This window comes from Camelina sativa, chromosome 14 (assembly GCF_000633955.1).
Source record: "Camelina sativa cultivar DH55 chromosome 14, Cs, whole genome shotgun sequence".
In the NCBI taxonomy this organism is placed as follows: domain Eukaryota; kingdom Viridiplantae; phylum Streptophyta; class Magnoliopsida; order Brassicales; family Brassicaceae; genus Camelina; species Camelina sativa.
The window spans coordinates 13,795,150-13,818,193 of record NC_025698.1 but is presented as its reverse complement, the minus strand read 5'-3'; the positions used below and the strand labels follow the sequence as shown (position 1 = coordinate 13,818,193).

Sequence of the window (23,044 nt, the reverse complement as noted above, 5' to 3'; positions counted from 1 at the left end):
ACCGGTTCAATTTTCTTTGGGTTTTGATATTAATCCAATCCGGGTATGCTGCCGGTTCGCGAGTTAACGTGGTTCGACCGCCGGTCCGGTCCGGTTTTGAAAACATTGATCCAAACAAAATTATTATTTAATTAAACAAAACAACTAAATATAAAAAAATAAAAAATAAATAAAAATAAAAATGTTATTATTTTAAAAAAATTATCCCGCGGATTAAAATTTAGTTAATATTAATTAACAGTTACAGTTAACAAAATTTTAACTATATATAATCTGTTATCGACTACAAATTTCTAATTATTTTATATGGTTATGGCTCGGTTATGACTTAGATTTGGTTATGTTTATGGTAAAATGCGGCGGTACTTAGAGAAAAAAGAAAAATATGATGTGTAAAGTTACAGGGAAAAGAGTATTTATCCATCGTAAAAACTAAGGGGATGTTATTGAGCAGTGCATAGTTTAGTGGAGTTAGATATACTTTAAAAACAAGGTGAAATATGCTATTATACAATGTATTTGATAAAGTACAACACAGTCGACTGCTAAGCAATACTAATGGATTTTAATGTATAATTTGGTATATAAAACATGAGTAAAAAAGTTCGTGCTTTTCGAAATGGGTAATATTCTTGAAATTACTTCTCCGTCTTACATCTAAGATCGAGAATCTATAAGATCATGGGCATTGGTGAGGGACAAATTTTGGTCCCTCAAATATAATAATTTTATTTTCAGAGTTTGGTATGAGCATTGGTGTCCCACACAGTTGGTCCCCTGGAAAAAATAATAGTATTTTCAATTTAAAAAATTAATTATTTAAATTAATAAATAAAAACATATTAAAGTTTTAATTATAATTAAAAATATAACATTGACATTAAAAACATAAGAAAATTACAAAGTTACAAAAACTTGAAAAAAAAATAAAACATACAATAAAACATTAAAAATAAAAAACATAAACCATACAAACATCAAAAATAAAAACAAACTTTTTTTCCTCTGCATACAAGCTTACAAGTTCATAGGGATACAAGTTCAGAACCAGTTGTATTTAGACATCACCACAATTACCAGTAAAGCAACGACAATAACTGTTGAGAAAACCATCATTTCAAAACAATTTCTAAACTTATTTCTGCTCTTCCCTAGATCAAACACTATTTTCTCTAACTGGGCTATTTTCTGCTCAGTTTCATTACGGATGTGTGAATCGTAGTCACTGGCGAATGTAATGCTATCTACCTCCTCCGTCAGCAGTTCACATTGTCTGTTCATCTCTCTCATCTCCTCCATGACTGTTGCATCCCACCACTTGTGAATATGCATCTCTCCATCATCAACATTCCAACATGTGAAGAACCTCCATTAACATATATAACATCGCAAATCAATTCAACCTCAGGTTAAAACATTGGAAATCACTTAATAATATGGACATGTTAAACCACTTACCATTTGTTCTCGCTTGAGGATAGAATAGGCTGACCACCACAGTAGCATACCTTGGGGAATCCGAACTCAACCTCAGGTTAGGGAGGGTATTGAGTCTGCAGAGTATTGAGTAAGTTACTCTCAGACTCATCCTTTCGAATCAAAGCTTCTATTTCCCTCTGCTTAGTGTCATGCGAATATCTATCATACTCCTCTGAGGAATCAGGCTGAGAGTAGCTGTAGTCATGGCCCATCGGATACTTAACCTGGAAATAACATTATTCAAGAACAGTTGTAGCTCGAAGGTTAACAAAGAGAACACATAAATTTATAGATAACAAAGAGAACACATAATTTAATACTGAAACAGAAATTCAAACTTATTCTACTAAATTAGGAAATACAAAGTTGCTTCTTAAGTCAATACATCAATCTGCAAAATACTGTGCCACTATCTTATCCTTTATAAGTTGATCAGCTGCACTAAGTGGCTCCGGTTTGGCAAGAAGTGTGTCTAGTATGCCAAGCTTCTGTAGCTTCTCCTTTTCAGCCATATCCACCCTCTTGACTTCCCACATGCTCGTGTACTCAGCAAGAGCCTTTCCCTGAGAGTTCTTCCTGTCAGCCTTCGCAGCCTTGATACCTTGAGGCCTTATCTCAGAGTCTTGTTCAGTGTGGGTTGCCTCGGATTGATCAGCTGCACCAACTGGTTTCCTCTTTGTTCTGACTGAAGGTGAGGGGGTGTTAATCGCGTTTTGGTTAAGGAATTTCTGCTCAAACCTTAACAAACACCAGCAATGCTCCATTGTAAACTTCGTCTTATAGTCAGAGAAGTATATCTCGTGAGCCACCTTCAGCACATCGTTCTCAGAGTGTCCACTACTGTTTAGTCTCTCTGCAGCTGCATAAGCCCCACAGAACTTGTTAGTGAACTCATTGATCTTGAACCACCACTGTTTACAGTTTATGTTCAGCCCCTGTTCACCGTTGGCTATAGCATGAGGAGACTCTGTATAGTATTTTTGAACCCTTTGCCAAAAGCTTCCTCCCTTCTGTTGATTAGCAATAATCGGGTCCTTCGAAGTATTCAACCACGCACTGATCAGAATTTCATCGTCAGCCGGATTCCACTTCTTCCTATCCTTCCTGACAGGTGCCTCTTGAGAAAGAGGTACATCCGGGGATTGTTGAGAGTTCCATTGAGGTATTTCGTAAGAAGAGTTGTCTTCGTTAAGTGACTCTCCTTGACTGTTGAGAAGATCTAAATAACTAGAAGACTGACTGAATGTATTGTAAGAACTCATAGGAAGAAGAGTTTGAGATGATTAGGAAAAGAGTGAAGTATGGTTTGGTGTTTAAAAGAAGAACCAAAAAACCAAGAACCAAAAACGAGAGAGAGAAGATGATGGAGAAAGATTGAAGGCTGTTTTGGTGTTTAAAGGGTGAAAAAGTATCAAGTAATAAATTACCATTCGTAATGACCAAAGCTTCAACTACCTAAGTCTAATCACAATTTATGACAACAAATATCAAGTACACCAACTACTTGAAGTCTAAAACTATTTTAACAGAGATCATGACCAATAAATAGTCTACCAAATCAATAAATGAGACCACTACATACCCCAAGTATACAACAAACAACAAGAAATTGACATTTTTGATGCTAATGGAATCGATTATTTACCTTTGACTGGCTGATTGTTGCTACTTGTTCTGTGATTTCTCGTAATGTGAGGCTTTCTTTAGGTGACGCTGAGGAAACTCATAAACAACAAACAAGTGCAATGTTAAACTCGGTTTAACATAAAAGAATCCGGTTTCACAACAAATAAGCGCAATGTTAAAACTCGTTTTTATTCATAAGAAAGGCAGTGACTAACGCTAGCTATCACAAGAAAGGCAGTGACTAACGCTTGATAGCAGATAAATCTATAGTCATAAGGCCAATTTGGTTGCCTTACCATGTAGGGATTGACTAACGCTTGCTATCCCATTCGAAATACGACCAAAGCAACAAACTTTATCCTTTGAAATCTGCATCCCCAAATAAATTTCGTAGAATTAGAACCAATTTTAAGATAGTCAAAAAATCAGAAACTAAAATCAGAGTGAAACTAAATCGAAATCCTAAATCGAAACCCTAAAAACTAAATCAAAACCCTAAATCGAACCCCTAAAAACTAACTCGAATCCCTAAATCGAAATCCAAAACATATTACGAAACCCTAAATCAAAATTAAAATCAGAGAGAACATATACATAAACACAGATAGTCAACAATCGAATCAAAACTCAGAGACAAATCTATCGAATCACATAAATAATTGCCTTAAACCCAAAATAGATAATACATCTAAAAAACTAAATCATCTACCATCGGAAACGAAGTTGGAACACAAACCTCTTTCTATTGCAACCGGCATGAGGAAATTGACGGCAGATTTGTGTTTGCTTCAGCCAATTTTCAAGGAGATCGGCCTTCGGAATCAAATCGTCGTCGAGAGAGAGAGAGTAAAGAAAGAGAGACGGAGAGAAAACAAATGACTCGAGTAATCGATTTTTTGGGTTCACCCTACCCAAACGACAGCAACCAATACCATGCCGCCATGTGTTATGAAGGACGAACGAAAATACATCTCGTTTGTAGATATGTTTCTTCGATTTTTCATTCATTTCGATTTAAATTTAAACTTTTAATTATGTGGGACGGTGTGCACATACGCTGATGCACATGCTCTAAAGCAATAAGAATTCGAATGGCCCATAAGTGCAAGATCCAGCATGGCACCTTCAAAGGGAGATTTTGTAACACAATAAACCTCTTAGTAATTATGATGTTGCTATTTTGATCCTTGTTACACGAGAAACCCTTGTTGCCGTCGTAGTCGTAGAGTCGTCACGAAACAACATGAGTCAGATCTAATTTCTGAGAATACAAAGCAATTTACTTCTTTTAATTTTCTTTTTTTTTTGTTTGGAACTAATTGATAACTCTATTCAAAAGAGAACTAATGCCAAAAACACACTACATAAAAAATACATTAAAATCCTTGCCCAAAAAAATAAATAATAACCATCAGAATCTATGAGAATACATTAAAATACTCTATTTTCAAATCCACTTACATGAAAATACATAGAAATCAATCATCATTCCAATAACGAGGGTAAATAACGTGTAGTAACAACTCAAACAACTAACGAGGGTAAACAAAGTTTTACTTATATAAAAAATAAGTCAACATACATATATAGTAAACAAATGTAGATTAAAAAAATTAAACTGTTCGATGAATCCACTTCCGCTTAGCCATTATGGATTCTAAATTATTTGACTAATAGAAAAAATGAAACGATGATTAAAAAAACCCTTTAGTTGAAGTATTGGCCCAACTAAACATATCGCTGGAAAGATAACAAACGGGCCTCCCCAAAAGCCTTAACAAAGAAAAAAACGCAACATCCGAAATACATTTTCCCTCGCATTTACAAAATCAAATCTCTCAGTCGCTCTCTCTCTCTCTTATCTCTCTCGCTCGCGGATCCAGATACGATTCGTTCGCTCCCTCGCTTCGATGGACCCTCCGATCGTTCTCGAGTACGAACACCCCGTGAACATGCAAGATATCCACTCAGGAATTGATGGTAAGTAGAAAATTTTATAGGTGGATTGAGAGCTACTGTGATTTGATTGTAGACTTGACAGTTCGAAATAGCAATAAATTAGCGATGTGACAGTTCCGACTAAGCCGGATTTGATAAATTCTGAAGGATACAGTGATCTGATTTGACAGTTCGAAATAGATACGACTTGGGGATTCGAAACAGATCGGAATTTGATAGGGTTAGGTTGATAGTTCTAGATATTTAACAGTTATACAAGAATTGATAGATATCTGAGATCATCGTGTGCGCTACAGTGATTATATTCAGATAGAAACGTTTTGATTTGACTTTTTTTTTTGATTTCAGCGTTGTTATTTAGAAATAGTAAATCTAGAGAGAGAATAATGAGTTACTGATTGATGACAAGAATTTTTTACCTTGCCTGTTAACCAGATCTGGATGACGCACTGCAGCTCTCCAGACAACAGTGGCTAGACGCTGTTCAGTGGAGAGAGATCTTTAGGCGTCCAAACAGGTTCCGGGTCATTAACATACTCTCAGTGCCAGAAGAAACCACTGGCATTTATCGTGCAGACATGGGTTACACAGTGGACAACAATATCTGGCTAAAAGATATAAGAAGCTCAGCAGTTAAGAAGAGGGCACAAGGACTACACTTCAATGTTCGAATAGCAACTGGCTATCGACGTTTCTACATCAATTATGAGATAGTTCACGACTGGGAAGAGCTGAGGTGATCTCCTATTGCAAAGGAGAGTTTACAGGAAAAAACCACTCTACGGGAATCTGACTTTTGCCCACTACCGCTTCGTGCCAGTGCCAGTCTAAAGCCAGAAGGTAAGAAGACCAAAAGATAAAATGCTATTTTACTTACGGGCTGGCACTATATTGTCGTCTAATGTTTACGAATGTTCATTAATTCTTTTTTTTTTTAAGGTAATATGAAGATCAAGAAGGTTGCCAGCTGAGGATGTTGAGGACTATGCTTTTACTCTAGTGGACTATGCTTTTACTCTATCTGATCAAAACACTTTCCTAATTTTATAATCAGAGAAGGACATATGGATTAAAAAAAAAGAACAACATAAATGGGATGTGCTTTAAGAGAAGATTAAAAAAAGAAACTTTCATTTCAAAACTCATGCTTAACATAATGTCGAACAAGACATTTAGACTGGTCTTATAAATGGGATGTTCTTTACCAAGAGTAATAAAACAAAACTTTCATATCAAAACATGAAACCGGATCAAAACAGAACAAACCAAATCAAGAAGAAGAGAGATGCAAGATAGAGATACAATCTGCAAACATACACGAATAGGAAACAAGATAGAGAGATGCAAGATAGAGAGATGCAAACATACACGAATGAAAACTCAGGTTTAAACTGACTAAACAGAGTCTGCAAGGGTTCAAACAGAGTATCCAAGATTCAAGATTCAAAACAAGGTATACAAGATTCAAATCAACGTTTTTAGATCCACGAAAAGAAGAATGACATGAAAAAACCGAACCTTTTGCAGATTCAGATTAGAAAACTTGCCTTCCATGCCTTGCCGGATCTGCAAACCAAAAAAAGCGGATCAGAACAGAACAAAACAAAACAAAAAATAGAGATGCGAGATAGGAGATCTAAACATAATCAGAAAAACTTAACTTTCTTACGCAGATCTGAAGCAGATGGGTAGAGAGCCAGATAGGGTGTTGAGAAATCATAGAGGCAAAGATTGTAGCAGTTTTAGTGTTTCTCGATAGATCTTCATTGAGAGAGAGAGAGAGAGAGAGAGAGTTAAAAAAAAAACAAGAGAGAGAGGATAATGTCAGTGGTGCTTAGGGTTTTCGCGATTCTCTTTTTATATTATCACTTGGAGTTCCTCTTTTACATTTCGCATTTGGTCAAAGGGTTTTGAAGACTTTTTGGCTTTTGTCTTTTTAGATATATATTTTTTATTTTATTAATTTTCGCGAATTGAATTGAGAAGGCAAACAAAAAAAAGGATGTTCTGGGCCGCATTAAGCATTATAACAATTGGGCTTAATAAAGGTTAAGTAAATTCACTCAGATTGGACAGCCCTTGTTTAAAAATAAATTCTTTTGGTTTTTTTTCTACTCATTTTGAGTGAACATATATATTCTCTTGCGGATCCTTTTCTCTCTTTTCTTTTAGGGAGGTCCTTTCTTAACTACTTCTTGATTGCTTGTGTAAACCGTCTAAAAAATGTTATCTGATTTTATAATTTATTCACTAGTGTTCTCTTACAAAATGTTTCAGCTAGTTTTATTGTTAAGTTGGTTCACTAAAAAGTGTAACGTTTACCCATTTTGGTTATCCTTGAGCATACAATAGACTGAAAGCAAACGATTCTAATTAGATGGAACACATCACATCACCCACTTCAGTGGCATTATGACTTTTATAATCTAGAGAAAGATGCAACAACTAAATCGTTCAAACGAATCTACAATTGGTTCCCTAAACAGGGAGAAGAGAGAGAGAGAGAGAGAGAGAGAGAGAGATATTATTACACTAGTAAGTTCATTTACAAAGTGATTTTGAACTACTAAAAGCAATGAAAGTCTTTCATTTACTCTCCTTTGTCCCGGGGGGGATGTATGTCATGAGCACTCGGCGTTTGTATCCTTGGGCAAAATCAAGCCGATCAAGCATTCAGAAGAAGACGGGGAAACCGAAAGCAAGGAACATGTCTCTTGCGAGTGTGGAAGAATGAAGAGATGCCTTGCCCACATGGGACTTGAAGCTGGGATCTTTATCACTCCTGCACAATCTCTCTGCTTCAAGTATGATATGAACTCTTGTAGCTGCCACGCCACACAGACACAATAAAAAAAGAAGTAAGTTTGAATTAGTTATACCTACACAGGAATAAATAAAAAAAATGCAGTAGTTAACTCTAGGGTTTGAAAAGTTGATCACATACCCCTTTACGATCGCTAAAAGTTGCCGGAATTAACTGACAGACCTCCCTCTGCAAAACATAATACCTCAAATCGTAAGTAAAAAGCTTGCAGTCAATAATTTTACTTGGCGATGGATTTGGAAACTCACTTTGTGTGGTTGCGTACTCGTAAAAGTAGCTTTTACGTGCTTCATATCCGTGCGCTTGGTCATATCCAATTTAACTGGCCATCTGTACGAAGGAACAAATGTTTAGCACATCACTTGATTATAGAGAAAGACACAATTTGAACACAAGATATCAAAAGAGTAAGGTGTTGTCACTCACTGCACAGGCTCGGAAGATCCAATGATATATTTGCAAATGTCTGATTCCAGTCTCTGTGCAATGATTGTGGAGTAATGAACTCCACTTTTGGACAAAGCACCCTGCCATTGGTGCCCTATATTTTGTTTGGAAGCCTCTGGTCCAGACAACTGTATGATCATTGGAGGTAAGCGTGGGGACGATGATGGTGAACAAGGAGGAGGGGGAGCCAAAGGTGGGTGTGAGTGAGGCAAAGGAGGTGGTGGAGCTTGAGGCGGAGGCGGCATCATTTCAGGCGGCGGTTCCGGTGGCTGGGATTGAGGTTGTAGTGGTGGCTGCATTACACAGGGTAATGAATGCCCTAAAGGCGGAGGTGGGTACACTTGATCAAATTGCTGAACTTGGGGTCCTTGTGTGTGAGAGACTGGAAGCACAGGAGGTGGCATGACTGGACCTGAAACCTGCTGCGGTGGAGGTCCTTGCATCTGTGATGATGTTGCTACAGCATCACCGCTTGGAGAGATTAGAGATCTTGTATCCCAAGAGCTGGTTGCAGGAGGGTAAATGGTTTGTTGAACAAACGGAGATGGAGGAATTTGAGATGTTGGTGTAGCAGGCACTACAGGCTGTCCTGGAACTGGCATGGGAACACATGGAGGAGTTCCTGAGACCGAGGCATGGTGGTCTTAATTTCACAAACATATCTTTGTGACATTTTCTGTCACAAGTGAACACGCATTCAGGAGAGATAAAGAGACAAAATTTACCTCCTTGTGCAGAATTCGCAAGAGTGCTACCAGAAGCAGGCCAGTTTTGCTGAAAGGTAGCTCCACGAGGTACAGAATTACAGTGGTTATCCGTACTCATTAAGGGGGAAACATACTCCCCTGATCCACTATCCTGTTTCGATGATGGAGGTATCTGAAGGTGCCTCTCTGGATAACTGCTCAGACAAGAAACTTCAACATCAAACAAATGAGACAAAAATAAAAACAAAAACATGAGGTGCACAATTATACCAACGTTAGAACGCTCAGAGTGTGTGAGAAGATACAAAGTCCAGTGGATATTTTACTATTACTAATAACGTCAACAGTTCAAATCATCAACAAAAACATAGGTCGGGAGAAGCGGAGACAAACCTTCCTCCATCTTCATGAGGCAAAGGACGATTGATCGATGCCAGGTGAAATTTACTCTTTTCTCCACGAAAAAACCTGAGATGGGCCATTACAATGGCAGCATCATCTGGTGTATCAAACTCCATCAGAAGGGCATGTTCATAGTACAGGTCAGTCACCATGCGAGGTCCCTTATAAAGAGCTTGCCGCGACTCATGGACAATTTCATCCCTCTCCCACTGACTATTGATGCTACCAATATACAAATGAGTACAATAACCATATGCTACTCCATTCAAAGATCCCCTTGCACCAACTCCTATATCCATAAATTTAATGCGCCAAGGAAATTGCGCTCGCAGATATTCTCGAGCTCTGATTGCATCAATTATACTTCTATATTCAGCTAGGGCAAATCCTTTCACTGGATCAAAAAAGAAACGGTCTACTGGACCGTACCTATCAAGCTGAAACCTTAGATGACCTTCAGTTTCATCTGGTCCTAAATAGCCTAACCACAACTGCCCCGAAGCCGGAAAAATGTCAAAAGCAGTGGGGTCCCCATCCAAATACCAAACAATTTTCCCTGATGTAGGGATATGGGGTGATCCTGTAAGAACAAAACTGTTCCTACGATCCACAGAGTTAGTCCTTAAATCTGAAGGCACCCTTGCAGAAGGAGACGGAGTATGATGGTTTATCAATCCCCTTGGGACTGAAGATCTACCGCATGACAAGTCTCTCTGGTCAACTGTCTCAAAATCCATAGATCGTGAACCTCCCGCATCATAAACCGATCCAGCACTAGAGCGGACATCATTTTCTGCAGAACTGTGAGGTTTCACATGTGAAACTGATTTTCCATAATCATCCTCGTCACTCTCCATTTGACAATCTTCTGACTTAATATTTTTTCCAAGATATCCAAAGATTTCTTCTAGAGAAGGAATAGCACTGGATATATCCACAAAGGCTGACAGGCCGCATATTTTCTTATACTGAAAGAAGGCCCACCTACCAGCGGAGGGACTCTTCCTAATAACCTGCATGAAGGATTCTTGAAACTATCAGACTTTTAGCAGTATACATCCATTACACATTAGCCATATATAGTTGCAAGAAAAGAACAACTGAATGAAAAGAGTGACACGGCTGATGCTCAAGACAGGGAATAATAAAAATAACTAAAAACAAACTAAGATAATCATATGCAACTTATTATATTAATTCTAAACTAATCAGAGCATTACCATTCCTAACAAGCAGCTCGTTAGACTGTTGGATGCTTCTTTGACCCCATTCAACACTTCCACGTTCTTACCAGTAGCCTCTATATTGTTAGAACCTGTCTGACCAGAATTCTCGTCTACTTCAGGTTCATTGGTAGCGGCATCAATATCATTAATCTTTTCTGTCATATGAGTAATGAGATACCTCCCCGTGGCTACATCTTCTGTTGATGACGAATTGAAGAATCCAAAACAAGTGGAAATTGTTTTTTTAGGGAAGTTGAAGAGTAATTTCAGTAAAGCTAAAACACGAAATTGGGATAGTTTCATCATAGGTAACGAGTTTCCATCTGAAATTTTTTGCATCAGCTGGGAAATTTTTTTGTCAGGTTCTTGCACCTCCAAATCGCTCTTATCAACTATCTGCAAAATATCTTTCCCCTCAAAGGACAGCACAAAGAAGGTTAACACATTTCTAAACACAGCAGAGCAGATATCCCGAGCCCCTGGTGATGACGTTTTATTTGAATAAGCAGCAGAACATAGGTCAACTAGACCAAATATGCAGGCTTTAGCGGTTTGAAAAGCAATACCATCAGCATCTTGCCCTCCCTTTAAAGTTTCCAAGCTGAAGTTATGCATGTCGATAACAGCTTGAATTGCATCTCCGATAGCAGTAGGGCAGTACAGTGCATATCGAGGAACGAGATCAGCCACAAGGCGCTTAACGCTAGTACAACCTGCAAGTATAAGCAACTATCTAAATCATTACTCCAACAAACTCCATTCTAAGGCTTATATTCTTGTACAGAAAATGACTATAAGAGGTTTATGAGAGATAAGAATCCTTTGTTTGAACTGTGTATGAATCTGAAAAGATCTGGAGATCAACTACAAATTCTACTTTTTGAGACTAAAATTTTGTAACTTTCATCTGTAGCAATAGTTTGGCTCCCATCGAATAATTTCCATATAACTACACGAGCAAGCTTTCCTCAAGAATTGGACTTATATAAAACCCTAAGTACTGATACATTCCGGCTTTCGCATACATAAAAAATTAAATGGAAGGGGTAACATTAAAAGTAAGGAACACATTAAAGCTGACACAGTGTGATAAAATGGGCAACATAGAGGCTCCCCATCCAACATATCCATGGCTTTATCAAGCTTCAAGACTGGTTAAGAACTCTAAATCCAGCCAGAGACTCTTAAGTCTAAGAACAATAATTTTTGTGATATCCTAACTACAAATACACAATCTAGGTGCAGGTACTTGGGAACATTACCAGACTCTACCAAAGAAAATTAAAGGGACCCTACTTTGATTTAACATTTGTACCAGAGAGAATGAATCTATCTCAATGTCTTCCTTCTGATCTACAACTAAGAAGAGTTCAAACACAAAAGTCACAATGCTAGAGCTAATGAAAAGGATTGTTATGTACCCTAAACTCTCCTAAACCCTAGTACTCTTCATCACCTAATTAAGTTAAGAAAAGCCAACTGAAACTATTCCTTCTCTCACAAAAGATATCTAAAAAAAAAAGCAAAAATCGAACTCCACCAACTTCACAAAATAGCAGATTATCGAATCCGTAAAACTGAATCAAACGGAAGAGTGAAGAAAAAAAAACCTCTGGAAGCGGAGATGAGGGAGCGATACGATTGCTCAAGATTCGCGGAGCGGCCGCCACCATCTCTCTGAGAAATACAAGATTTAAGACGCTTATAGCAGTCATGCACTCTTCGAATTTCTTCTCTGTTCCTGTTTCTGGTTTGAATTTCCTCCTGAGATTGAGGCGACGGCGTCACCGGAGCCGGGAACGAGCTCACCACAGTAGAATGAGATGGGGATTCTACCTGAGGTGGCGGAGGCTGATGCTGAGGTAGAGATTCAGGGACTGACTCGTACAGCCGACGCTTTTTGATAGGCTGCTCCGCGCAAGCCATGGCATCGACGGGGAGAGAGAGAGAGAGAGAGAGAGGAGAGTCGCGGTTCGCTGGTGTGTTCGGGACCCTCTTTGTTTAAGAGTTTAAGACCCTCTAATTCGCAAAGAGGCTCCACGGTGACGATTTGGTTTGACTAAAACCAACTTTTTAACACATCAAACCAAACCAAAATGAAGAAACCGGTTTTGTTTTTTTTGTTTTTGTTTTTTTGTCATTAGAAGATGGTATGCAAGAAATCTTGAAGTATTTAAGGAGTTTTAATTAATAAACATTAGTATAACCAATAGTCCAAAAATATTATTGAATGACATTCAATCAATAAACATTAGTATAACCAAAAGGATTTAAGGAGTTTTAATTAATAATGTTTATACTACAAAAAAGGATTTAAGTATTTTTTATGATTGAATGAAATAAATTTGTTTCTTTTTTTTGTAAGAGAGATGTAAGAAAATGCAATTGAAGGATAGCCTAAATTGTTTAGGGTTTCAAACTCAACCTTTAAACACTAGTTCAGTCAGTGCTAATCACAAAAAAATAAAAGTCTGTGCCGATGCACTTTTCTCTTATGGGGCATTCATAGTGATATATAGTCAACAAAATGTAGTACCCACTAAAAGAACTACATCAGCGTTGCATAAAGTATGAATTCATCTTTTATCATGAGTTGCCATATAGTCGGTCGAGTAAATCAAATTATATCCCTCAATTGCATTTTGAATCCCTGGCAAAATAATTTTTATTATATCTTTGTTTTCAAAATTGCAAAAGGAAGAAAGACGTACAGTTTATTAAATTAGTCTTATGAATTGACTTTTTTATAATTTTAAAAAATATAATTACAAAAAAAGGAGAAAGAGTACCAAAAAGTTCTTAGAACCATAATAATGAAGGAAAAGACAAAAGAAGTTAATTAAGAATAACAATAATATCAGAATGAACAACAAGAAAGAAAATGGTAGGATCTTGGAGTAGATCTCTTTAGTTGGCCAAATTAAGGATATATTATGTTCTAAAATGGGTTTCTTTACAATTATTACGTTGTAACTTTGTAAGTCCTTCACATAAGCCGAGACAAAAGGTTGTGATGGAATCCCATGTCGAGTCCGTTGTAAGCCAATGGCGCGTACATCCATAGTTCGTCCGAGCTCAACAGCTACATTTTGTAACATTTTGGTTAGTTTACTAGAGCATGAATAATGTTATGTAGAGATTATAAACGACTTTATATAATCTACATACCTTAATCTGAAGCTGCAAGAACTTCACGTAATGGACCGCTTCTTCAAGCATTGTGCTTATATCTACTTTTGTCCCGTTGGGCACAAGGTTCTGCAGTGTCTTGAGCCTTTCGTTAATCTTCTCTCTTCGTTTCTGCAACAATTAATAATACTATTAATAAACTCGTCTAGGATCAATGTTGTTCATTGTCATTTGGTTTTGATATAAAAGTTATACTATAAGGTTTAACGTTTTCTTACCCGAGCATAAAGGCTTTGAGGATCAGTGGCTGTTCCTTTGGTAGCTCTTGTTTTGCCTTTAACACTTGTGACCGAAGCTTTCTCGTCATCTGAACTGTTGTTGCTTAAGCTCTGACCATCTATACAATTAGTATTGCTTTCGTCAACCGTATCGCTTTCCGAGCTTATCCTCTGTTTTTTCTTGGATTTTGCAATCTCCTATATATCGAGTAAATGATACTGTATTTAGTTTATTGTATAGTAATAATGAATGAAAGTAAACATTATATATATATTTATCTTCCAGTACTTACTTGTCTTGTGAGGTCGCAATCAGAGTTAGTTTTGCATAGATTCTCCACGGTAAGTAGTTTCCTCTTAAGAGACGACGTTTCTTGGATATGATGATTTTGATCCCAAGAATCAAGCATGGCCGGAAGATTTCCTCCAGGCATTGCACCAAATGGGAACATATCAGGAAGCAAGAGAGCATGATGATCAGAAGACAAGACATTGTTTTGGTGATGATGTTGATGAATATGACCATTGTAAAGGCTAGCGAGGCCAAGCATCTCGTCTCGCGGTCTGTCCTCTTTAGATGATGAACATTGATCAAAGTTGAACATCCCCAAGAGAGACTCCAATTCACCATCAACAAAAACGTCCATGGCTCTAACCTTCAACTTAACTCTTGTCTTTCTTCTTCTTCTTCTTCTTCTTCTTGTGTTTCTTCTTTTTGTTTGTTGTTATAATAGCTCTGATCTTTTGCAACTATATATATAGGTTGGAGACACTTGATGATGAAGAGAATATTTCTTGAGGAAGATTTGGTGATGATGAAGAGAGATCAAGAGATTCTTAAACTGGTACAATCATTTGTGTCGTGAACAAGTCGTTAATTAAATAAGTGAAATGAAGCCATGCATGATGATGAACACGATCAGTCAACTTGTGGGGTCGACAACAACAGGCTTTGTTCCTTCACGACACATTAATCTATTCGAATTTATAAACCCATCCATTCATCTCAATTAAATTTAAGGGGAAATACATTATGTATAAGATGGTAAGACATTAGTATAATAATGAAGAGAGACTTTACATTGGCCACACAAGAGAAGCAGTGAAGAATATAAATATGGCCACGCCAATGCACGATTTATGAAATCATTATCGCAAATTCAACAAGTACACTAAAAAGACCAAGAAAATAAATAAAGGGTTTAATCTATCCATGCCGTTTTAAACCTTAAATTACTAATTGCCCGGTAGGTCTCTCTTAACTACTTGTTTTTGGAGGCAGCATGATATATCCGGCGTCGATGACTTAACTTCTTTGGCTGAAGCTATGAGCCTTTTAAGGACGATTTGTATATGCAATAAACTCATTCGTAAGAACAAAAAATTATATTCAAAAAAAAAAAAAAAAAANCTTCTTCTTCTTCTTCTTCTTCTTGTGTTTCTTCTTTTTGTTTGTTGTTATAATAGCTCTGATCTTTTGCAACTATANCCCGACAAAATTTTGGAGGTCAAGGCAAAAAAAAACGTATCTCTTTTGTGACTTGTGAGAAATTAAGTTTAGATTAGGATACAAGACCAAAACTCAATACAATAATAATGGATGTGACTGGTAACATGACATGTTAGTAATTTAAATCGCGTTAATGTTTTAGATCATTGTTAATGCAAAAATGTTACCGTTCATGATTGTATGTGTTTGTAGATATTTTGTGTTCGGTTAAACAATTAGAAAACAAAACAAGACACAAAAAAAGGAAACAAGTCATAAACTACGAAGACTTTGCGTATTTCTAAAGTTCGTCAGTTAGAAAAACTGTACATTTTAAGATGCAAATAAGGCGAAATTCAACACACATATGTATATAAATGCATGGTTATATCAATGATTTAATAAACACATCTTTTATATATATATATATATATATATATAAGATAAGAAGTTTTTTTCTAATTTTCCCTACCATTGCGATACTTGGGGCTCTATATTTGTGACACATATCTTTCTCACTAGTTTTAAATTAAATGTTTTTTAATCTACTTCATATTATTTTTCTCTTATATGGGGTATACTTTGCTTCAATTTTTTTCTTACACATTGTTACAAAATATATTTCTACCAACTTTTAGTTTTAACATATAATATATTTCCTAATGAAAGCATATACCATATAACCTAAAATTAAAAACTACTGATCAAACCAATTAAAACAAAAAAAAAGTTTTTATACTTTTAAAGTAAAAAATTGAAACCAAATTAATTTTTGATAGACTAATTTAAAAATACATAATATGTTCTAATATATTTAAAACATTACATTGTATTCAATAATCATATATTGTATTAAAGACAACCCCAAATAAAATTAAATTTGTATTTAATATTCTATAAGTTACTGGTTGACTGTTTGTAAAACGTATGTACTAAAAAGAAAATAAAAATAATATAATGGTATCAGAAGATAATTGCTTAATCACCCCATGAAATCAGAGAAAACAATAGTTTCAAAAAATAATTTAATGTTAATTATACTATTTATTTTTAAATGATTAGAAAATAGAGATAATATATTGAATCTGAAAAATATTAAATTTGACACACTTTTCTTTTCATGCGCAATACAATATAAGATATTTCATAAAGTTTTATGACATGAGCCATATTTTAATATGCATTATTCCAAAAAAAGTTTTATTAAGGGTGATTACGAGATTAGAGAGTAAACATCAGAGCATATGGTAAATCGCGAATACACTTATTAATTATTAAAAATAATCATTGGTGATTCCTCTGTGTAAAACATATTGTCTAGATTCATAATCTCATTAGTATAATACAAAATTCTGGTTTCAGAAGTGTATTTTATTGATTGGATGAACTTGAGTCGATCTGATTTTTTCTCACATATTGTGTTTTGAAATCATCAATCATCAAAATCTGATGGAAAAGTCAGCATATAGATATTATAAGTTCAAGAATAGTTAATTAAAAAATACATTTACATGTAAGTTAAAATAAATTAAAAATGTAGTTATGAGAGAAAACTAATTGGAATGTATCTATTGTTGATATCAATTTTCCTGATTTTGTCTTCCATCTACACGGATTGACATGTTGGAGAGTTCATTTTTTTATAATTAAAAGAACATAATGAATAAAAATATAGTCTAAGGACCCAGAAATAGCCCATCATCATAGAACTATAACACATTTTCAGCATTCATATAGAGTTTCTAATTCACAAGAAATTTTGTTAGGAGGCTAATTGAAGAAAATCAAACCGTAGTAACATTGTGGAGTAAAAAAAATCAAATATTAAGATTGAATTAAATAATATATAAAGTTGTAAAACTACTTGCAAAAAGATCAATATTTATCAATTACTTTTATTTACTATTCAGACTAAAACATAATTTTTATTTATTTATTTTCATCGTTACTGAGTTTCATAATAATTTTCTGGTTATAGAGATCTAGCGAATCATCATATAAGTCTTGATCGCATCTATATATTAAAGCTTTGGAAAAGATGTAGGGCCAGATGAGATTTATCTGATAATATTTGTAAATAATTTTTAATACTCAATTTTCGTTTTGAATGTTTGATATATGGTCTCTATACAAACCTTATGTGTGCTAAGACAATCTCCAATATATATTCTATTTTTTACTCTAAAATAGGGTATAGTTTTTTTTTTCAATGTATCACTCTAAAATAGAGTAAGTGTAAAAAAATAAAGTTGAATATAGAGTAATCCTATCATTTACTTTAATTTAGAGTAATATAGAGAGTAGAGTCGAAGCAAATGTTACTCTAGAATATTGACTTTAAAATAGAGTGGGATTGAAGATGCTTTTATCACAAAACAATAAAATCCAAAACAACAGAACTTTGAGGGATTTATTTACTTTAATCAAAAATATTTATGATATGTGTTGTTTATATATAATTTTGCGTCAAAACATTAAGAACCATATATATAAAGGAACACATATTAAACATTTTTAAAATAAACTTTTCATATTAAAAAAAATCAATTTCAAAAATATATTTCTAAATTTGATATATATTATACTTAATAAAAATATATATATATATATATATATCTCGCACATTGCGCGAACTTATTTTACTAGTATATTATATGTATAAATAAATTAATCTAGTTATGGGCATGTGAAATGAATAAGCTAATTTGTATGTATTATAGTTGACTGTTTGCTAATAAATATTTTTAAAAAGTTATCTGAGCTTCTTATCTTTTTGGTCCGGCTGGGAGGCAAATTGCCTTATAACTCATAAAAGGTCAAGTAGGTATGTAATGTATAATCGGATATAAGATAAACTAAAAACATAATTATAATAATATTAGGACGGCACAGAATAGAGTTGGAGATTCCGACAAGATGAGATTCAAACTCGTTTTTTGTCTTAAGATCATCCCCACATAAAATCTTCTTTACAAGTTTTTTATAAAAGAAAAATTTGAAGAAAATAAAAATCACAGCTTGAAGATATGTTCAATTGTCTCTACGTTTCAAAATTACAGGACGGGGTAAGAGGTACAATGCATCTTACGGATTTGCCTATCTGTTTCATTCCTTCTTAAGACTCATTACTTCTCTAACATTCGAATTCCGTGTATAATACACACGGGTTCATGGAATGTGTCCTTTACATCGATCATATCGTTTATTGAAACTCTTATGGTATATAAATCAAATTTTTAGTTAATCATCAATGATTTGACTTGTACGAATTGTTTTTTTTTTAGCATGCATGTTATATAAAGAAACTAAAGTAAATTGGTGTGGCATGATTACTGCTCGTTTTCTTGTCTCTCGTTTAAAGTCAGAATGTCTTCGTATTCATATTCCATTGACTAGGAGAATAATCGTTAGTTCTGGTCCGATATTATAATATGATCCGATGTATGAGAATGAATGGTTGGTACATTTGAGCTTCGAATACGACGAAAACTATATACATAATAATTTATATACGACGAAAGACACTAGCACTTCTCTAATACCCTACAATCCGAATGAGCCCCTTGAGTTACCTTTTTGTCAAGTGTTTTCGTTATACATGTAGTTAAGTATTACGGTATTCATCTTATTTTGTTATAGTTGACTTAAAAAAAAAAATAATAAAGAAGTACGGTTAGGTATTCATCTTATTGTCTTCTAGTTGTATTTACTAGTTAGTTCACATATTTGGTAAAAATAAATCCTAAGAATGGCGGTTTTACTCCAATTTTGTTCTGTTTTCAATGTTTTGTGAACTTATTTATACTAAAATAACAATACATTTAATAAAATATGAGAATATGCATCTCTTTTTTTTTTTTTTTTTGTCAACCATCTCTTCTTTTTATTTGACAGATTAGTTTCTGAGTGAAAAATATTTAGGTGTCAAGTTGAGAATAATGCTATAAATTCATTTTAAAAATTGTGCATGTGTTAAGTTAAGAGTTTTTGATATAATTTTCTTCAATAAATAGGGAAAATATAATTTTCCAGTTGATAAATTAATTTATGAGTAATCGAGACCAATAAACATATAAAACAACAGATCGAGCATCTGTTAAACAAACTTTTGGGTGGTGCGGGAATGATATGGCCTCTTTGGCCATGGCTTGTTCACAACTATGTCGTTTTGGAGGACAGTAACCGACAATTTGATATCTCTTGGAAACTTCAAACTAAATGTCAACATATATAACTGTTGGGTTTGAATTAGTCTTTGATTGTTTGTTTCAGTTCTAATAAGCTTCTCGTCTGTAGGAGTAGTTAGTAGTAGTCCAAGTATTTCCAAGTATTTCGGTTTCTTAGTTTGCTTCCGTAAGTTTCGTTTCTCTTGTTGTTACTTTGGCTATTTAAAGCCTGCAATCTCGATCAAATAAAGGATCGAAGTATTCAGCTTTTGTGTGAGTTTTATCTGAGACCAACAAATTTGGTATCAGAGCTATAAATCAGAGAGTGAGAGAAACACAAGTAAGAGGGTGAGTGAAAACAAGGGTGAGTTAGATGGCTGAATCAAGCAGCTTTGCGCAGCCAAGCATTCCTCGATTTGACGGGGACTATGATCATTGGAGTCTCCTTATGGAGAATTTGTTGAAATCAAAGGAGTATTGGGGTGTGGTGAGAGATGGGTTCGTTGAGCCAACCAACGCAGAAACTCTGTCCGACGCGGAGAAGAAGACACTTGCTGAAGCGAGATTGAAAGATCTCAAGGCAAAGAACTATCTGTTCAGTGCAATCGACAAAGCTGTTCCCAAAACGATTACACTGAAGGATACTTCTAAGCAACTATGGGATTCAATGAAGATCAAGTACCAGGGGAACTCACGGGTGAAGCATGCTCAACTACAGACCTTGCGAAGAAATTTTGAGCTGTTGGAGATGAAGACCGGAGAATCAGTCACAGATTACTTTGCTAGAGTAATGGTGGTGGCTAATGATATGAGAAACTGTGGAGATGATATGCAAGACGTCAAGATAGTGGATAAGATCTTGTGTACATTGACTGAGAATTTCAATTACATTGTTTGTTCGATTGAGGAATCGAAAGACATTGATAATTTTTCAGTCGATGCATTGCAGAGCTCATTACTAGTACATGAGCAGAAGATGAAGAAACCTGTTAATGGAGGCGAAGATCAAATGCTGAAAGTCTCATATGATGATAGAGGAGGAAGAGGCAGAGGAAGAATGGGCCAAGGAAGAGGAAGACGTCGAGGAGGAAGATCCTTTTTCAAAGCTACAATCGAGTGCTTTAAATGTCACAGACTTGGACATTTTCAGTATGAATGTCCAACTTGGGATGGAAAAGCAAACTATGCTGAGGTCGATGGAGAAAATGAGGATGTGTTGCTCATGGCATTCACAGAAGGAAACAAGAAGGAAGAAGCGTGGTTCCTAGACTCGGGCTGCAGCAATCACATGTGTGGAAACAAGACGTGGTTCTCCACACTTGATGAAAATTTTCGTCACTCGGTGAAGCTAGGTAACAATTTGCAGCTCGGAGTGATGGGGAAAGGAGATGTGAGTCTACGACTGGAGGGAAGAACTCACACCATCTCTGATGTCTATTTTGTTCCTGATCTGCGTAGCAACTTACTTAGCATTGGACAACTCCTGGAGAAAGGGTGTGAAGTGTTGATAAAGAATGGAGTCTTCAAGCTGTTCCATCCAAGAGTTGGACTGATCCTGCAATCCTTCATGACTCGAAACAAATTGTTTAAAGTCATGGCAGCCATACATGGATTAGATGTTGAACCTGAATGTCTACAAACCACATCCGCAGATGAGTTCCAGCTTTGGCATCGCAGGTACGGACATCTAAATTACAAGGGGCTGAGGACCTTGAAATATCAGAACATGGTGAGAGGGATACCACAATTGAAGAACGGTGGAGGAGAAGCAGCATGCGTTAGTTGTTTGGCAGGGAAACAACATCGAGAAACCATTCCAAAGAAAAGCTTGTGGCGATCTTCACGACGTCTACAGTTGGTGCACTCGGATCTCTGCGGTCCGATCTCTCCAGTATCAAATAGTGGCAAAAGATACATCCTAACCTTCATCGATGATTACAGCAGAAAGGTCTGGACCTATTTTCTGTCAAACAAATCTGATACATTCGCTCTGTTCACAAGGTTTACAAGTCAAGTTGAGAGAGAAACCGGTGAAACGTTGGTATGCTTGAGAACTGACCGAGGAGGGGAGTTCACATCCAACGAATTCAAGTTGTTCTGTGAGGAGAAAAGAATAAGCAGACAACTTACAACAGCGTTTACACCGCAGCAGAATGGAGTAGCAGAACGCAAGAATCGCACAATTATGAACATGGTCCGATGCATCTTGAAGGATAAAGAAGTTCCAAAGAAGTTCTGGTCAGAAGCAACAAGATGGGCTGTACATGTTTTAAACAGAAGTCCTACATCTGTTTTACAAGGAAAAACACCAGAGGAGATGTGGAGTGGAGTAAAACCATCAGTGGATTATTTCAGAGTTTTTGGTTGCCTTGCACATGTACACGTTCCAGATCAAAGACGTAAGAAGCTCGACGACAAAAGCATTACTTGTGTGTTAATTGGGGTGAGCAGCGAATCAAAGGGCTACCGACTTTACAATCCAGCCACTGAGAGTGTTATAACAAGTCGTGATGTTGTGTTCGAAGAAGAAAAGGGCTGGAATTGGGAAACCAGTGGTGGAGAAACAAATGAGGAACCACTGATCTGGGAAGGTGACGAAGGTGATGAGTCCGATGGAGAAAAAACAGATGATGCAGAACCTCAGCTATCGGATGCTCCATTGATGCCACAAGAACCTGCAGCACCTCAGCCAACACAAGTTCCATTGACGCAAGCTCCATTAACGCCATAATCACCACATGCTCCATTGCAAAGAACTCGTAAGCCACCTTCTTATTTACGAGATTATGCTATTGGAGAAGAGTTGTCAGAAGAAGAAGAAGAAGAAGTTACAAATATGGTTATGTTTGCTTCTCTCGATGATCCGTCAACATTTCAAGAAGCAAACAAAGAAGAGAAGTGGTTGGGGGCGATGGAAGCTGAGCTGGAGTCAATTGAGAGGAACAATACATGGGAGCTTATAGAGCTTCCTAAGGGAGCAAAGAAAATTGGTGTGAAGTGGGTCTACAAGACGAAGCTTAATGAGAAAGGTGAAGTAGACAAATACAAAGCAATACTTGTAGCAAAGGGGTATGCTCAACAACATGGTGTGGACTACAATGAAGTCTTTGCTCCAGTGGCACGATGGGATACTATTCGCATGATCTTAGCATTGGCAGCTCAGAAACAATGGTGTGTGTTTCAATTGGACGTCAAGTCTGCATTTTTATATGGAGAGTTGTCAGAGGAGGTGTATGTTGAACAGCCACAAGGTTACATCAAAAGGGGAGAGGAACACAAAGTATACAAGCTTAAGAAAGCTTTGTACGGTCT

At 36.0% G+C, this 23,044-nt stretch overlaps 3 protein-coding genes and 1 long non-coding RNA gene across 5 annotated transcripts; all 4 read right to left on the bottom strand.

Annotated features, from left to right (window-relative positions):
- On the bottom strand, window positions 1,866–2,741 carry LOC104743567 (glutathione S-transferase T3-like). The gene has a single exon (XM_010464632.1). The coding sequence runs from the start codon at window positions 2,739–2,741 to the stop codon at window positions 1,866–1,868; it is 876 nt and encodes a 291-aa protein (XP_010462934.1).
- On the bottom strand, window positions 6,179–6,927 carry LOC109128873. Its single transcript, XR_002035153.1, has 2 exons — window positions 6,734–6,927; window positions 6,179–6,630 (listed from the first exon to the last, which is right to left on the bottom strand). It is a non-coding gene; the product is annotated as an uncharacterized LOC109128873 (long non-coding RNA).
- Window positions 7,452–12,682, bottom strand: LOC104741382. Of its 2 annotated transcripts, none has more exons than XM_010462233.2 (8): window positions 12,281–12,682; window positions 10,665–11,383; window positions 9,436–10,457; window positions 9,061–9,236; window positions 8,315–8,957; window positions 8,137–8,218; window positions 8,009–8,056; window positions 7,452–7,889 (listed from the first exon to the last, which is right to left on the bottom strand). In XM_010462233.2, the coding sequence occupies exons 1-8, from the start codon at window positions 12,594–12,596 to the stop codon at window positions 7,686–7,688; spliced, it is 3,210 nt and encodes a 1,069-aa protein (XP_010460535.1). In that variant the 5' UTR covers window positions 12,597–12,682; the 3' UTR covers window positions 7,452–7,685. The 2 variants fall into 2 exon arrangements, with proteins under 2 accessions (XP_010460535.1, XP_010460538.1); XM_010462236.2 differs by having other exon boundaries at window positions 10,665–11,399; window positions 12,281–12,362.
- LOC104741381 (transcription factor bHLH54-like) lies at window positions 13,406–14,790 on the bottom strand. Its single transcript, XM_010462232.1, has 4 exons — window positions 14,371–14,790; window positions 14,078–14,275; window positions 13,839–13,970; window positions 13,406–13,752 (listed from the first exon to the last, which is right to left on the bottom strand). Exons 1-4 carry the CDS (start codon window positions 14,722–14,724, stop codon window positions 13,657–13,659), a joined length of 780 nt encoding a protein of 259 aa, XP_010460534.1. The 5' UTR covers window positions 14,725–14,790; the 3' UTR covers window positions 13,406–13,656.

Coding starts and splice junctions, on each gene's coding strand:
- LOC104743567 (XM_010464632.1), bottom strand. CDS start 2,741: ATGAGTTCTTACAATACATTCAGTCAGTCTTCTAGTTATTTAGATCTT.
- LOC104741382 (XM_010462233.2), bottom strand. CDS start 12,596: ATGGCTTGCGCGGAGCAGCCTATCAAAAAGCGTCGGCTGTACGAGTCA. Junction 8,057..8,136: donor CGAGTACGCAACCACACAAA/GTGAGTTTCCAA, acceptor TATGTTTTGCAG/AGGGAGGTCTGTCAGTTAAT. Junction 7,890..8,008: donor CTTTTAGCGATCGTAAAGGG/GTATGTGATCAA, acceptor GTGGCGTGGCAG/CTACAAGAGTTCATATCATA.
- LOC104741381 (XM_010462232.1), bottom strand. CDS start 14,724: ATGGACGTTTTTGTTGATGGTGAATTGGAGTCTCTCTTGGGGATGTTC. Junction 14,276..14,370: donor ATTGCGACCTCACAAGACAA/GTAAGTACTGGA, acceptor CTCGATATATAG/GAGATTGCAAAATCCAAGAA. Junction 13,971..14,077: donor CTCAAAGCCTTTATGCTCGG/GTAAGAAAACGT, acceptor TAATTGTTGCAG/AAACGAAGAGAGAAGATTAA.